A 16,286-nucleotide genomic window follows, 5' to 3' on the forward strand; every position below is an offset into this window, starting at 1 on the left:
ACTCTGATTATTGAGCATGCATCAAGACTGTTAATAATGTTGTTTTTTTTATAATTGCCTCTCTCTCTTCATGTATCCTTCACAAAGGGTACAGGGACAGTTTGATTTTGTCTTAGTGACAGATGGGGCATGGAGCGTTTCCTCTTGTGACTTTCAGGAATACATTTCAAAAACAATTTCAGAAACAGGCTCCCGCTGTTTGAGCAATGAGTGTGAGACGTGACAGCAAAGGATGGTTGGGACAAATCATGTGTGAATTCACTTGTTCAGTTGACACAAGCAATGAGAAAAACAAGCAGTAATATACCAGATATCCAGGCAGCTTAAAAAGAAAATTAAAAAAAAACGAGCATGAAAGATGTGCCAGTATATAACACAGAATACATGTGGTGTAAATGGACATCCTTTTGTCGCTTTGCCACCTCTTAACCTTTGTTCTACAAACCAAAGGGAAAATTTCAGTGGAAAAACATGAGAAGGGCCAAAAACGACCATTGTTACTGTATCATTTTGAGGGGATCAAAACTAGTTATAAGATTAAAAACAACATTTTGGAAATTGTTTCCACCAACATTGCACCGGTCTCTATCATTACCTGGGAACCGAAGCCCTGAATGCATATTTTGAGCTACTGTTGCATAGTCGATATCAATTAGCTATACACTACAGCTGACCTTCAAATCTACCACAGCTTTGCCCCCCCCCCCACACACACACACACCACCACTATCTTCTAAATGATGCAGCAGTCCAACCGACCTGGCTCAGGATTCAGCGCATCACACTGAGTCCAGCCACCATGCACTGCAGGCCTACACCGCTAAAACAGCAAAACCCATGAGCGGGGTTGTTATAGAGTTGGGGGCGGGGGCTGCTTCAAAGTCTTCTTACACAAGTTGAATTTAATTTTAGCTGTTTGAAAGGTCATTATACTTTATTATGACAAATAAGATAGTCTACACTTTACAGCAGCAGAGGGAGTGCGTACGGTAGCATGAAAAGCTATGAATGTGCGTGCATATGAACGTGTATGATGTGTGGTGAAAACATCAAATGAGGAGATGTAAAGGTTATGGCTAGCTCCTATCACCGAGCTAGCTAAGACTGACCTTAGGTCACCAAGCTAGCTAAGACTGACTTTAGGTCACCAAGCTAGCTAAGACTGACTTTAGGTCACCAAGCTAGCTAAGACTGACTTTAGATCACCAAGCTAGCTAAGACTGACTTTAGGTCACCAAGCTAGCTAAAACTGACTTTAGGTCACCAAGCTAGCTAAGACTGACTTTAGGTCACCGAGCTAGCTAAGACTGACTTTAGGTCACCAAGCTAGCTAAAACTGACTTTAAGTCACTAAAACCGACTTAGCTACGCCACAAAAACTCACACGGAAGCCCATCTTTGCTGTAACGCTTCTTGTCGATCAACCCTGTTTTCCACCAGACGTGAGAAAAAGCATACATCTTCTCCCTCACAATGGCCCCGTCATGCATCTTGATTTTGTTTTTGTTTAAAATTTATTATGACAATCACCATCCAAGGCTGATACCTACGTGTATTCAGCTCAAAAGAAGTAAACGGGGCAGCACGGTGGCCCAGTGGTTAATTAGCACTGTTACCTCACAGCCGGAAGATGCTGGGTTCGGGGGCAACCCGCTGGCTCACCCGGTAGAGCATGTACCACATAAAGCTGAGTCCTTACCACAGCAGTCTGGGTTTGAATCCGGCCAGGGCCCTCTGCTGCATGTCATCCCCTCTCTCTCTCCCCTGTCTTTCTCGGCTATCGCTACCTAATAAAAAAGGCGGAAAGTTAAAAAAAAAAAGAAAAGGAGGTCCCGGGTTCGAACCCCAGGCCGTCCCAGGTCCTTTCTGTGTGGAGTTCGCATGTTCCCCCCCTGTCTGTGTGGGTTTCCTCCGAGTGCTCCGGTTTCCTCCCACCATCAAAAAGACATGCATGTTAGGGTTAATACTGCCTGCCTGTGCCCCTGAGCAAGGCAATGGAAGGAAGAACTGGAGTTGGTCCCCGGGCGCTGCAGCTGCCCACTGCTCCTATACAATAGGACGGGTTACATGCAGAGAACCCATGTTGTTGTAAGAACACAATGACAAAATAAAGGGGCTTTCTTTCTTCTTCTCTAGAAAAATAAAACGGTGTACTGCCCCTTTAAATCAGCACTTTTTATGCTTTTCCTGGGGGAGTGTGTGTGTGTGTGTGTGTGTGTGTGTGTGGCAGGTTACCCTGGCCATGAGTTTAGCAACAATGACACACCAAAAAAAACAACCCCAATTAGTAGGTAACAACGGCGGAATAAAACAACCTTGACAGTTATTCTGTCCACCTATCTTATAAGAAACATTTTCCAGATCATTTTGGAAGTAAATGTTGAAAATAAAAAAAACAAACCACCTGCATTGGAAGAGCCACGAGCCCGACTGGTTCCCATGGCAGACACTCCGGCTGGCAAAGCTCAGGGCTTAGCTGCTATTGTGTACCCTTTTACGCACAAAGCTTGCCACCTGTTAAAAGATTGAGGCCTGCACAACCCAGCTGCAAACCATTTTCAGCAAACACCCAGGAAGATGACAGCCTCCGAAGCACAAGTGATTAGGCTAACGCAGGTCTCGATGATGGCTAGAGTTAGGAAAGTCGGACCAGAGGGTAGAAAGTTGCAGTAACAAAATGGCCATCTCCAAGGAAATCTGCTCGACGGACAACCCCAGAACACAGTCCGTCCTTAATGGAGACTGTGCCCCTCTGGCACAACAAGAGGCCTTGTTGGCTTTTGTCACATGGCCTTTGTGTCTGCAGGAGGCCACGTCAGCTCTCCCTCTTTTCTACTGCCTCCCTGCCCCTCTTTTCCATGCTTTTCACACACAGGCATAGGCGGTCTTGGGGAGGGGCCAACAGGGGCCAGTGCCTGTGTAACACTGAACTTGGGACCCCCTCTGAATAAAGAGTCTACAATAATACTGAAATTACAGATTTCTTGCGGCGATATGGCGCTGACGCGAAAGGCGGGACAAGCGTGGCTTAACATTCTCGTCGGATCCCCTTAGAGCGGTGGTACACCGCCACTGGCTGAAGCGCGAAAGAAAGTAGGCCACCAACCACCTGTCGGCTCCTGCCAGACCAAGAATCAAAGCTAAACGTTGCAAGACTGCCGCCATGAATTGAAGGTGAGCAAAACTATTTTATTTGTGCAGCTGTTACGAGGTAAGACTTGTGGTCGGGAAATGTTGTTGCTGACTAGTTAGCTTAATGGCAGCCAGCGTAAAGAGCTACAGCTAACGGTTTGCTTGCATTAACCCTTTCACACATACGGTCACACCGGTGTCATTGGCCATTTAGCGTGCATGCTAAAACCGGTACGATTGGAAGACTAGATTATAAAAATGTTAGCTAGAATGCTAACTGACAACTGTGATTTTTTTTTTTACTATGATTTTGATATATTTTATTAGTCCCCATGGCGAAATTCTTCTCTGCATTTAACCCATCCTAGCTGAGTAGCTGTGCAGCACCTGAGGACCAACTCCAGTTCATCTTGCCAGGCCTCGGTCAGGGGCACGGACAGGAGTATTAACCCTAACGTGCATGTCTTTTTGATGGTGGGGGAAACTACAGCACCCGGAGAAACCCCACCACAGACACGGGGAGAACATGCAAACTCCACGCAGAGGACGACCTGGGATGACCCCCAAGGTTGGACAACCCCGGGGTTCGAACCCAGGACCTTCTTGCTGTGAGGCGACAGTGCTAACCACTGGGCCACCGTGCCGCCTAAGAAGAGGAGAATGAGAAGCGTAATAACGCTAATGAAAACATGGTGAACCATGTAACGTACGCTACATAGCATAAAAAGTAAGTTAAATGCAAAAGGGTTAATACTTGTTTGGAAGAAAATTTCTCTCCATGAATGGTTAGCCTGAGTTGATGGCATGCCATGCATTCGTCTCCATCGGTTTTGCTATATAGTTGTGAAATGTAAGCGCAAAGGCTACCACAACACAAATTAATTCAAGCAAACCAGCGACATTATATTAGTATTCCGGGTTGCTGAAGTGTTGTGCATTCCTCTCCATTGTTTTTGCTTCTCTAGTTATCCTCAAAATGAAGAGGAAAAAAATGACATTATGTCATATTTCGCTGCCCCAAAAAATAAAAACAACAATGATGAGAATTGCCTAAGAATGCAATGGTGCAAGACCTATGGAGGCTCTAGGTCAGCTGGCACAGATAGATCTTGAATTCGTTGTGCATCTTGCTACACCCTGTAAAATGTGTGGAGAAAAAAAACTTCTCTCTGATATGCTACAGTGTTCGTCACTTGAATTTTCAAAAGCTGAAGCTTCGGAGTTCAGATGTTGAATGACTTCAGGCAGGAGCCATTTTTTTTGATAAATTGTGGGATGAAGTGTTGTACATTTCTGAGCAACGAAGACAAACTGTGACATAATGAGTAGCAGCCGAGCTCTAAACCCCAAAAGTGATGCATTTCTGAAAGAGACTGCTCTGTTTTTATGTGCTCGATTGTATGATTCAAATATTGATGACTTGGAGCATGAACTACATCAGTTCAGCCACATTTTAGAAAGGAAAATACAGACTGGGATGCAGAGACCTTCTAGTGCAGTACAGCTGGTACTGTTCATTGAGCCGTATAAAGAAGTGTTTTTTGAGCTCTTCAGACTCTGCAAAATAGCAGCCATTATCCCAGTGAGTTCTGCTTCTTGTGAACAGAGTTTTTCAACGCTGAAGATGGTGAAAACTTAGTTAAGGTCCACTATAACCGACGAGAGATTAAGCAATCTTGGTGTTCCAAGTATTGAGTCGAGGAGGGCAAAGGCTTTGAATCTTGACTTATTTGTTGATCAGTTTGGCAAAAACCACAGAATACAATTGCTGTAATGTGAAATTCTAGAAAGGAAAATACAGACTGGGATGCAGAGACCCTCTCGTACAGTAGAGCTTGTACTGTTCATCGAGCCTTACAAAGAAGTGTTGCAGCAATGAATGTGCTGTAACTTGAGCTGAAGCTAAAAGGAATGTGTTTTATTTTGTTTTCAATATTGTTATTTAATAAAATTGTAACTAAGTTACTGAAACAAATACCGTTACTGAAACAAATAACTAACTCTAAGTTACTGAAAAGAAATACTGTTACGGAAACATACCAATCATGGTATTTTATGCTGTTTTTTGTGCACTGTTACTTTATATGCTGAACTACAAATTTTAAGGTTGAACACTCTTTGTCTCTTTTGTCCCGGGTCGAATGTGCCCCTCTGACAACACAACTGCCCCCCTGTAAAATTGGTCTAGAACCGCCCCTGCACACAGACAACGAAGTCCGTTTCCCAACCCCGACGTAACATTCTTTGTCCTTGTTTACGTGCTGTTATCCTGTTCCTTAGATAATTGTGTAAAAAAAGTGCTATACCATTAAAATGTATTATGTGTTACTTAAAGAGAAGTTTAAATAAACACAGAAACTTATGATGTGCAGGCACTCACATCTGCTCTTCGAAGTCATTAGTCACCCAAATTTTTGCAAACAAGTTTTGTATCTAAAACCCATTCAAATGAATTATTACATTCCTCCTGGTCGAATATCACTTCACATTAGATTTTGATTTTAAAGAGACGCTCCTATGGCAGGAGACGGTACATGCCCAGGGCAGATTTATTTTTCATTGATAATGCCGATTCTTGATTTCAAACAAACCTCTGGTTCTTGTGCTATTTGATAATTTTTCAAATAGTCATAATTTCTAATTAATAGTAATTGGTTGTCATTTATATTAAAAGCAATTGGCAATTATGAGTAAAGGTAATTATTAATTAATGACTCAAAAGTTGATGCAATCAGATTTAAAAAAAAAATATGGTATGGCTTGAAACCTTACATAGCATGATGTTTTTTAAAGTAGATTTTCACAGCAGCCAATTTTAGATCATGTAATTGTGACTTTGCAACAGACCGCATGCTACACTACACTGTGCCCGCTACCTTTCAAATTGTCAGTATCTTGATAATAAACCTTTGATATTGAGGTTTTCAGTCTATTTTTTTTGCCTCTGCTTTGATCGGTTAGGGGTAACAAGATACTAGTGTAACCGGTTATTTTCTTGCCCGGTGCGGGATTCGATACGAAGCGTACGTACTGCACCACAAGGCGACATGGCTAACCGCTCGGCTAAAGGGTCGGACCCGTTAGCTAGGGGGCTAACGTTTCTTATTAGTAGTTTACACTATTAATCTTGTGATTCTTTTGGGTAATTATCATTTACATACTTGTAAGTGGAAAGGCAGCCCTGCCTCTTTTACCATGTTTTTATATGCATTTGTAAATGACTTCAAGTCATCGAAATATTTGGAAAAAACGAATAGAAAAGCAAAAAAAAAGTGTTTCTATATGTCGGTCCTTGCTCTTTTAATTTCTCTTAACCTGCTCCTTTGTGCTCTCCATCTGTTTACCTCATTCTTTCTGTAAACTACTAATAAGACCTGTAACGGGTCTGACCCTTTAGCCGAGCGGTTAGTGATGTCGCCTTGTGGTGCAGTACACCCCGTATCGAATCCCGCACCGGGCAAGAAAATAACCGGTTACATTGGTGGCAGCGGTGGGATCCGGAAGTGTGCAGATCCTCAGAAGTCTCTAAACTACTAAACTAAACTACTAATAAGACACGTTAGCCTCTAGCTAACGGGTCTGACCCTTTAGCCGAGCGGTTAGTGATGTCGCCTTGTGGTGCAGTACACCCCGTATCGAATCCCGCACCGGGCAAGAAAATAACCGGTTACATTGGTGGCAGCGGTGGGATCCGGAAGTGTGCAGATCCTCAGAAGTCTCTAAACTACTAAACTAAACTACTAATAAGACACGTTAGCCTCTAGCTAACGGGTCTGACCCTTTAGCCGAGCGGTTAGTGATGTCGCCTTGTGGTGCAGTACACCCCGTATCGAATCCCGCACCGGGTAATAAAATTACCGATTACATTTATTTTTTTATTAATTTACTTTTTTATGTTTGAATTTGATGTAACATTATCACCACCATTGCACCGTTGTCTGAACTTTATCTTTCTTTTTGTACATTTATTCCCTATCTTGTTTTGTATATTCCCTCTCTTTAATAATAATAATAATAATAAAGTTAGGGGAGCAAAACTGCGCTGACGTTTAGCGACGCTTGAGCCGCTCCGGCGAGCCCCCGGTGCATTGTGGGTCCCTCCCAAGATGGCTGCGCCCTTGCAGAAGTGCTGAAGACGACTCTCCGGAGGAGCTATTGGGAATTTCGGCGTCTTTCGCGCACACGTTTGCACGGAATAAAGCCGCGGCGACGCGTGGCTGTAGCAGGCGAGGCTCCCAGCCCGAAGCAGCTCGTCCGTGGATCCGGCGCTTGGCGTGGCTGTGGCAGACTGTCCGTGTGAAGATGGGCCTCGTCTGGAGCCTCTTCCCATAGCAGCGAGCCGTGGGGAGAGCACCCGCACGTTCCCCTGCAAGCACATACCCGTCGAGCTCGGACTTGACGGGTTTGACATAATCTACAGACTGTGGACGCTGTCGTACAACTTTCTGTCCAGGATTGTCTGCGCCACCGTGTCTGTCATCGCCGGCAAGCGGAGAGGCTCCCAAACCCGGATCGAGAGTCGCGCCGTGCCAAGGTCTGCATGCATTTTTTTTTTGTTGTTGTTGCACGCTTCCACCGAGAAGCGCCATTCCTGCACGCGTTCGACCCGTTTCTGCCTCGCTGGCCCGTTTTGACAGCTCTCCGAACCCCGCGCGCTCGGACCTACCCCCCCCCCCCTGCCAGAGCCGGGGCGGCGAGACCTGTCAAATAAACCGAGTCAGCTCTCAGCTAATGCTATCGGTGTAGTAGCTAGCCGGCATATTTTTTATTATTATTATGATTATTATTGGCTGAGCGCGTCGTCGGCTGCACCGGGTGTCCTGGCCGTGTCGTCCAGCTCTTGGAATGAAGCGTCGTACTAGTTAAAACAGGCAAAACCCGGGCCCTTCTCGTGGCCAGCTGACGCGTTATTCCTATCGTGGCATGGCCGTCATGTTGCCTCGATTACCGGATACGCGTGGTGACGCTGACCGGTTGGCTAGCATGTTACAGACGGATTGGACACGGCTGAGCTGCCTCCTTGGGTCACCAACGGTGCTGCGTGGGCAAGCTTCAGTTTACCCTGTTACACGTTGTTTTCCTCCTTACTGCTCCTCTGTTGCCTTAATGTGACCATGACTCAAGTGGGGGGGGGGGGTCCCATGACTCAAGGGGGGGGGGGGTCCTCATAATAGTGCATGATAAAGACTCAAGCACACAATGTCAACACCGTCTGATGAGACGCCTCTTTATCCACAGGGCACAATGTCTGAACTCACCAGCAGCAGCTTTAATAGTTTTGCATGCAGAAATGCTCTCTAGGTTAGAGGCCTTTTCAGTGTCACGACTGATACGGTTGACTAGGTGTCAAGGGGGCAGCATGGCTCGGGAAGTAAGAGCAGGCCAGCCTAGTCGCTGGTCCGATCCCCGGCCCCTGTGGAGAGCGTGTCAAAGTGCCCTTGAGCAAGACACTGAACCCTGTTAACTGCTGCTGATGAGCAGGTCGGCAGCTCGCATGGCAGCCTCCGCCATCAGTGTGCGAATGTGAGGCATGCACTAAAGGGCCTTGAGTTGGTCGGTAGACTGGAAAAGAAAAGCACTGTTTAAATGCGCTCCATTTACAGTGTTTATTTCCTTCCTTTTATGCACAAGTGTCTACATATGCCAAGTTAGGTTGATAACGTAACATCTCTCAACTCTCCCGGTAGGGCCTTGATGAAAATGGACTCCGATCTGTTACACTCACCAGCGGTGGGCCTTGCCGAGGAAGAGGAGCCTGACATGAGTGACTGGAAACTTCCACTGGCCTTCATGAAGAAACGCCACTCGGAGAAGATTGAGGGATCCAAGGCCCTGGCGCAAAGCTGGAGGATGAAGGACAGGGTAATTGTATAGCTGAAGCTGGAGTATTTCAGCTGCTCCACCGATTACGCTGTCCTGATTTGCTATACTTCGGGTTGTTTCTGGTGTTGCCAAGGTATTTTTTTATGGGTCTCATGACATAGAATAGTAGGTTGACTGATTTCTGAGATGATCTGCTACACAGTCAGGATACGGGCTAAATGTTGGTGATACAAATTCAAAGAAAGTTCCCGTGTATTTGATATCCTATTGGTGGAGGACATCAAATACTCAAATATCTATAGGCACACCACAAGTGCCATTTTGCTGCAAATATTGACACTTCCTGAGAGACTCTGTCTCCACACTACCACTGAAGTGAGGTTGATTCAGTTGGCAGAAATTGATGACTCAGTGTTTAGCAAAAGGTGTTTGCTTATTATTTGGCGTGTAGTTGACTGTCTTATCTGCCACAAACCCAGGAAGTGTGGCACCTTTGGTGATGGTAACTTTGATGGAAGTTTGATATTTTGATTTATTTTTTTTTTGACATGTGTGATAACTTTGTAGTCACTGAAATCTTCTTTGGTGCCGGATGCAGAGCAACGCTCCTAAGGATTCCTGGTTTAAATCTGCAGTCAGTAGTCCATTTGTAGTCAACACGCCTAATGCTGAAACAAGAGACCAAATATTTTTGAGGATAAAATTGCGGAACTATGTTTGCAATTTATAGCTGTTGGTTAAAAGAAATTGCGACCGTGGGAATCTAGATGCTGAAGAAGAAACAAATTGAAAACACTTGTTGCTTTTGAGAAGACCACCCTTTTTAAGAGTCCCACTCCAGCAGTGAGGCGGAGTTGAGCATTGCCTTTTATTAATGTGCTATTCACATGTGCCAGTTTATTTCATTCTGCTTTGGGCTCCGCATGCTAAGCTTTGACAGGAGAGTCTCAAAGCTTCCCCACATGAATGGCTCCTTGGCTGTTCAGCTCTCATAAAGTCTGCGTTTGATCCATAGCAGCGCTGCCCACCTGATTATGTCTCCCCCCCTCGCTTTCGCAGAGAGATATGGTTGTAATAATGGCAAATGGCACATAGCCATACATTATCCCAGCACACTCTGCGCTCATAGACATTCACCCAAATGAAAATTTCTTAACACCGTTCTGCAGGCAGCACATCACTGGAATTATACTCGCGTTGCCTTGGTGAACTGTCATGCTTCAGGGAAATGTTGAATAAGACCACGTCATTAAATGTGTGTGTGATATTGATATAAAAGACGGCTAACCAGGGGTGGCTGAAATGGGCAGTACTTTCACAAAGTAAGAATGGATTGACTTTGTCGCATGTGTTTTCATTGCACATTGGTTTAAGTGCAGATATGGACATAAAGCCTTATGCATGCAGGATTTGTTCGTGTGTCTTACTTTGCTCAAAACAAATGTGCCTTTAAATGCAGCTCCAGTCAAGGATCCAGTATAGATTTGGTCCAGAACTTATAAGGTCAGAGGTCTGTGTCTGTTAATATCATAATATCATAATATAAGATCATCATCATCATCAGTTCCGTAACCTATGGAGGTTGTAGGAGCACAGCTGATGCCTCAACAAGTCTCGGGTTGAGCCATTATTGTGTTTCAGTAGGGGGAGTACCTGGTGGTCCCTATCACCTCTCCAGGTATGGATGGCTGTTGGTTCACAGAGGAACTCATCCGCCCTTTGATCGGTTTTGTTTTTAGTCCTGCTGGGTGTCCACACACCCAATATCATAAGATGCCATTTGATAAATAATAGGGCATTTGTGATATGGACCAAAAAACATCCTTCAATATGTTGGCCCAAATTCTCAAATCAGATATGTTTGCAATATGAATTGCAAGGCATATAGATACAGTTAATAGCTGTTTCAACACTTCATGATGTTTGACATGCCACTTGACTTTGGTTTGGGAAGCTGTGTGACCTTTTTTTTTTAAGGAAGGAACACCATTGCATTACAAAATGGCATCCCAAACACAGTTACCAGTGTCGCCACATTTGTCAATAACAAATAAAAACATCTAAATTTTAGGAGTGTAGCTGTAGATGTTTAGGACGCAAAGCAACCCATTAGCTAGGAAAGGAACTCATTCACTCATTCATATAGCTAGCCATGGTTAACTATTCCAGGCGGCACGGTGCCACAGTGGTTACCGCGGTCGCCTCACAGCAAGAAGGCCCTGGGTTCGAGCCCCAGGGTTGCCCAACCTTGGGGGTCATCCCAGGTCGTCCTCTGTGTGGCGTTTGCATGTTCTCCCCGTGTCTGCGGTGGGTTTTCTCCGGGTGCTCCGGTTTCCCCCACCATCAGAAAGACATGCATGATGGGGTTAATACCCTAACATGCATGTTAGGGTATTAACAACAGGTCTGTGCCCCTGACCGAGGCATGGCAAGACGAACCCGAGTTGGTCCCTGGGCGCAGCATGAAGGTGGCAGCCCACTGCTCCTAGCTACACAGATCACAGCTAGGATGGGTTAATTTGCAGTAAATGGATTTCCCCAAGGGGATTAATAAAGGAAACTTAATTAATAACTTAATTCATTTTCAGACTCCCATGGCGACTCAGTTCTTTAAACATGAATAGCAACAAAACCAGTTTTTTTTTTTAATCTTTGGATAATGTTTGTGCTGACACCTGTACATCTTCTTCTTTCGGCTGCTCCCGTTAGGGGTCACCACAGTGGATCATCCGTTTCCATCTCTTCCTGTCGTCTGCATCTTCCTCCGGCACGCCAGCCACCCGCATGTCCTCCCCTCACCACCATCCATAAACCTCCTCTTTGGCCTTCCTCTTATCCTCTTCAGCATCCTTCTCCCAATATACCCAGCATCTCTCCTCCACACATGTCCAAACCATCTCGATCTTGCCTCTCTTGTTTGGTCTTCAAACCGTCCAACCTGAGCTGTCCCTCTAATATACTTGTTCCTAATGCTGTCCTTCTTCATCACCCCCAGTGAAAATCTTAGCATCTTCTACTCGGCTATAATGTTTGTGTTGACAGCAGTACATATAGCGACAAATTAATGTAGCCGTCTCCACCTGTGTTAATGACGGTCAAGTCGGTTAATGTTAGTTTAATCATATAAATCCACGTCTGTCATTTCTTAAAAATGCAGACTCGTTTCTTTACCAAGAATTTTGGCCCCACCCGATGTCCCCCTCCCATGAATGCCTAATTGAAAGTTTTGAGTTCTGGTGTCTTTCGTTGTGGTCCAAGATGGAGATGGTTTGGACATGTGTGGAGGAGAGATGCTGGGTATATTGGGAGAAGGATGCTGAATACGGAGCTGCCAGGGAAGAGGAAAAGAGGAAGGCCAAAGAGGAGGTTTATGGATGTGGTGAGGGAGGACATGCAGGTGGTTGGTGTGACAGAAGAAGATGCAGAGGACAGGAAGAGATGGAAACAGATGATCCTCTGTGGCGCCCCCTAACGGGAGCAGCCGAAAGTAGTAGTAGGAGTAGTAGTAGTGTCTTTCATTGTGTCTAATTTTAGTAAACATATAAGCTATTTGGTCCTTCACGTTTTCTCTCTCTCGTAGCGCTTGTCTCACTCGTGTAGTATCATATGCGGATTAGTAAGCGAATAAATTGACGGCGTCTCGCGACGTTCATGGCGCCCAGTAACAGACGAGTTGGTAACACCGCTTCCAGCTCTCTGGTGAAATATGTCCTTGACAAATATCCTGCTGTCTCTTTACTCACACTGTGCTAATACACATATATATTAGGTCAGTTAAACGGGGGTTTTCTGTTATCGACACTATGTGCTTCGTTTTCGTTCGTTTTCGTGTCTTCCGTTTGCCCTCCAGTCCCGCCCCTCTTGCACCCTGACTGCTAGGGGGAAGTAGGAGTGACATGGATGAGCTTTGCACCTCAGAAAAAGTTGAGGATGTTTCAGCTTTGGAAACAGGTGGAATCCCGAAGGCACTGAGCTCTAGAAAGAGGCCGGCTCCTGGGCGTCCGGGTAGCGTGGCGGTCTATTCCGTGGCCCGCCAACACGGGGATCGACGGTTCGAACCCCCGTGTTACCTCCGGCTTGGTCGGGCATCCCTCCAGACACAACTGGCCGTGTCTGCGGGTGGGAAGCCGGATGTGGGTAAGTGTCCTGGTCGCTGCACTAGCGCCTCATCTGGTCGGTCGGGGCACCTGTTCGGGGGGGGAGGCTGGGGGTAATATTGTGACCCTCCTGGCGAAACGTCCCCCTGGTGAAACTCCTGACTGTCCGGCAGCTGGCGACTCCACATGTATCGGAGGAGGCATGTGGTAGTGTGCAGCCCTCCCCAGCTCGGCAAAGGGGGGCGGAGCAGAGACCGGGACGGCTCGGAAGAGCGGGGTAATTGGCCGGGATACAACTGTGGAGAAAAAGGGGGGAAAAAAAATCCACTCACAAAAAAGAGGTCAGCTCCCTGCAACGGGTCGAGAGCACTCAAAGTACAACTTTTCATAGAAATCAATACAAAACTACAGGAGGCACCTACTTAGAGGTATGTGGTATGGGGGACACATAAGCCCGCTGTGGCGTTCTCGCCTGAACTCGATAACAGTGCTTGGACACTCGGTCCTGGGTTCTAGTTGGACATGGTTGACATCACGCTTGCCTCGCAGGAGTTGGTTAGGGTGACTTTTGTGTTCGCACTCGTGACTGTTTCGTTTTGAGCCGAACTCTGGATTTGGATCGCTCAAACACCACCGCAGTCACCTCATATCGCCGGATGTCAGTAAGTTAAACAAAAAACAGAACAGTGGTTGTATCTCAGAGCAGATTTATTGCAACATGAGCAGGTAGGATGTCCCTCCGCCGAGTTGCTATAATAGCAGTTAACCTGGTGAGGCGAGTTATCGGTGATGGGCCTGTTTGTGTGGTGAATAAATGATGGTCTTCTCTGTGGGAAATCAGAGGGCTGGTGCGCACACACACACACACACACACACACACACACACACACACACACACACACACACACACACACACACACACACACATGTGATTGTCTCAGTATGGAGAGGGATGTACGTAATAGAGCGGGAGGCCCCGCTATTAAAAGGCCGGTTGGTTAAAATGCAGTTTTTGTCTATGGCTTTTGTGTGTGTGTGTGTGTGTCTTTGAATGTCTGTGTGCTACTTTGTGTGCCTGTTGACATGTATGCCCACTGCAAAGTTCAGTCTAAATAACACAGTACAGCGGTGTACAGGCTGATCGGGTTCGTCAGCACAAGGACAACTTCAGATTGCCTCAGATGGTGCCTGCCTGCCCCTGAGCCAATAGCACACTACCTGATTACCAGTCAGGAAGCTAACCTCGGAGTCAAGCTCACACACTGAAACAAAGGTGGACCAAGGTCGTCATCTTGACGGTTTTGAATTTTCAAATTTTCATAACTTTGTGGTTTTGAATTTTCAAATTTTCATTAAAAAAAAAGATACAGACCTGCCTCTCTGTGAGTGCTCCTAAAATGGCATATATTTGTGTTAAAATGGGTTTAAGATCAGTTGCACACCAAAAAAAAAGTTATGATAAGATCTACCTAAAACGACCACGAGCGGTCGAAAAGACGGCTCGTAATTTACGTGTCATCGTGCGCGTCATTTCAGTATTTATGACGTGTGTTGGTCGCGTCATTTCCTTCGTGAAGTTGGTTGCTCTGTCCTAGAAACACACTAGCGTTCTCCAGTGCAGAGGAATAGTCTGAACTGATTTTTTATTATTTCCAACATATGTGGTTACAGACGCCATTACAGACGCACCATGACTACCACCGAGGCATTGCAGTATTTACAGGCGGTGGACAGCGGCCATTTTAAATTGTTGAAAAATAGTATTAAAGTTGTTAAAATGTTAATTTTGGTGTCAGTTAGTTTCATAACAGACATACTAACATATGTAATGCATTAATATCTCAGTTGGGTATTTATCTTGACAGAACATAGAGTTTAAAAATTTTTGACCCATGGTCGTCTTAAGTAGGAGTGAAACCCCGGTTGTTCTAGTGTTACCAGAACCCTACTGGTGGTGTGTGACACAGAGTGAGTGAATTTACAGCAGGCCCAGTACCCAACTCTGTTTTTATGAGATTGGCAGACCTGCAACAGAAATACCCAAGAGACAGAAATGGAGGGATCCTAAGAGAGAAAGGGAGAGAAGCATTAGGCAGCAATGGAACCATGAGTAAATGAGGCATAAGAATGCATGCCGAGGAGCCAGAGCATCCTCCGCTATTTGCTGAGTGACTCCAGACTCCGACAAGAATAGAGAATATATTTCATAAAATATATCCAATAAGTAAAATAGTTTGTATTTCTGTCAGAAAGACTTCTAATATAGATGCGCTGAACTTTGCTTCTTGTTCAAGGCCAGCGTGCAATCTTCAGTCACAGTGAACATGAACCAAGAAGTATATCGTTTGAAAACGAATTAACTTTAACTTCTACCAGATAAAACGGCTCGCTGATTGTAAAATGGGTTTTGACCATCGTTGGCTCACTGGCTGTATAACTGGACCTGTTCTTGTGAACAGGGTCTAGGCCAGCCCGCTACGGCTGAGATCTGATAGTCTTCATGCTTATGTGTCTTTTGCTTTTTTACCGGCATGCGTGGCCAAGTGACTGGAACGGTGCCCTGTCACAGTGTTTGCTTGAGTTTATGTCCCTTGCACAACCGCTTCAAGTAGATCCACGCTAAGGCTGGCTCATGTTGGCTTGGACATGGCTGCAAAACACCAGTCCCTCAAAAGTTATGTAAACTTGTCTCGATGTTTGACATTTTTCTACTCCCCCCGCCACTGTCTGAAAAGCACTTGCTCAATCGGGCCAGATTCCCAGTTTGATTCACTGTGTCAGCAGTGATGTTTGGTCTTCAAATGTTGTTAATCCCCACTAAAGCCCAGTTCAGAGTGCTGCGTTTATTCTCCCTGGTCCACACATCACCGCCGTAGTTTATGCAGGATATGACAAGCACATTGCTGGGGAAATGCTTAACTAACTCTGCCCCTCTGCCAGAGCAGCCCATACCACAGCAGATTCATTGAACTTTACTTTCAGCTATTCATTAAAGAATGAATGCCCCTGATTTTTTTTTTTTTTTTTTTTTGGCCAGCGTAGCATTGTGTTCCCATTGAGCAACTACCGATGCTGAAGCTTTGAAATGCCATAATTGATCACTTTTCCTGCTGGCACTTTCGTAGCAACAGCCATTCATTGTATTAGCATTCTGTAATTGCTCCTCTATATCATTGGTGCTGGTGGGGCCCACCATTATTGCCAAGTATTCAAATGTAATGGAGGACAGACAGA

At 45.5% G+C, this 16,286-nt stretch overlaps 1 protein-coding gene across 1 annotated transcript in view; it reads left to right on the plus strand.

Annotated features, from left to right (window-relative positions):
• The first annotated feature begins 7,241 nt into the window (after positions 1–7,241).
• rptor (regulatory associated protein of MTOR, complex 1) overlaps positions 7,242–16,286 on the plus strand; it is a 330,716-nt gene continuing 321,671 nt past the window's right edge. Inside the window, exons 1-2 of the mRNA XM_056279703.1 lie at positions 7,242–7,666; positions 8,820–8,994. Of these exons, the coding sequence (XP_056135678.1) occupies positions 8,827–8,994 (168 nt within the window). The 5' untranslated portion in view covers positions 7,242–7,666; positions 8,820–8,826. The remainder of the gene's footprint in view (positions 7,667–8,819; positions 8,995–16,286) is intronic.

The sequence above is a fragment of the Lampris incognitus genome, chromosome 5 (assembly GCF_029633865.1).
Source record: "Lampris incognitus isolate fLamInc1 chromosome 5, fLamInc1.hap2, whole genome shotgun sequence".
NCBI lineage: Eukaryota > Metazoa > Chordata > Actinopteri > Lampriformes > Lampridae > Lampris > Lampris incognitus.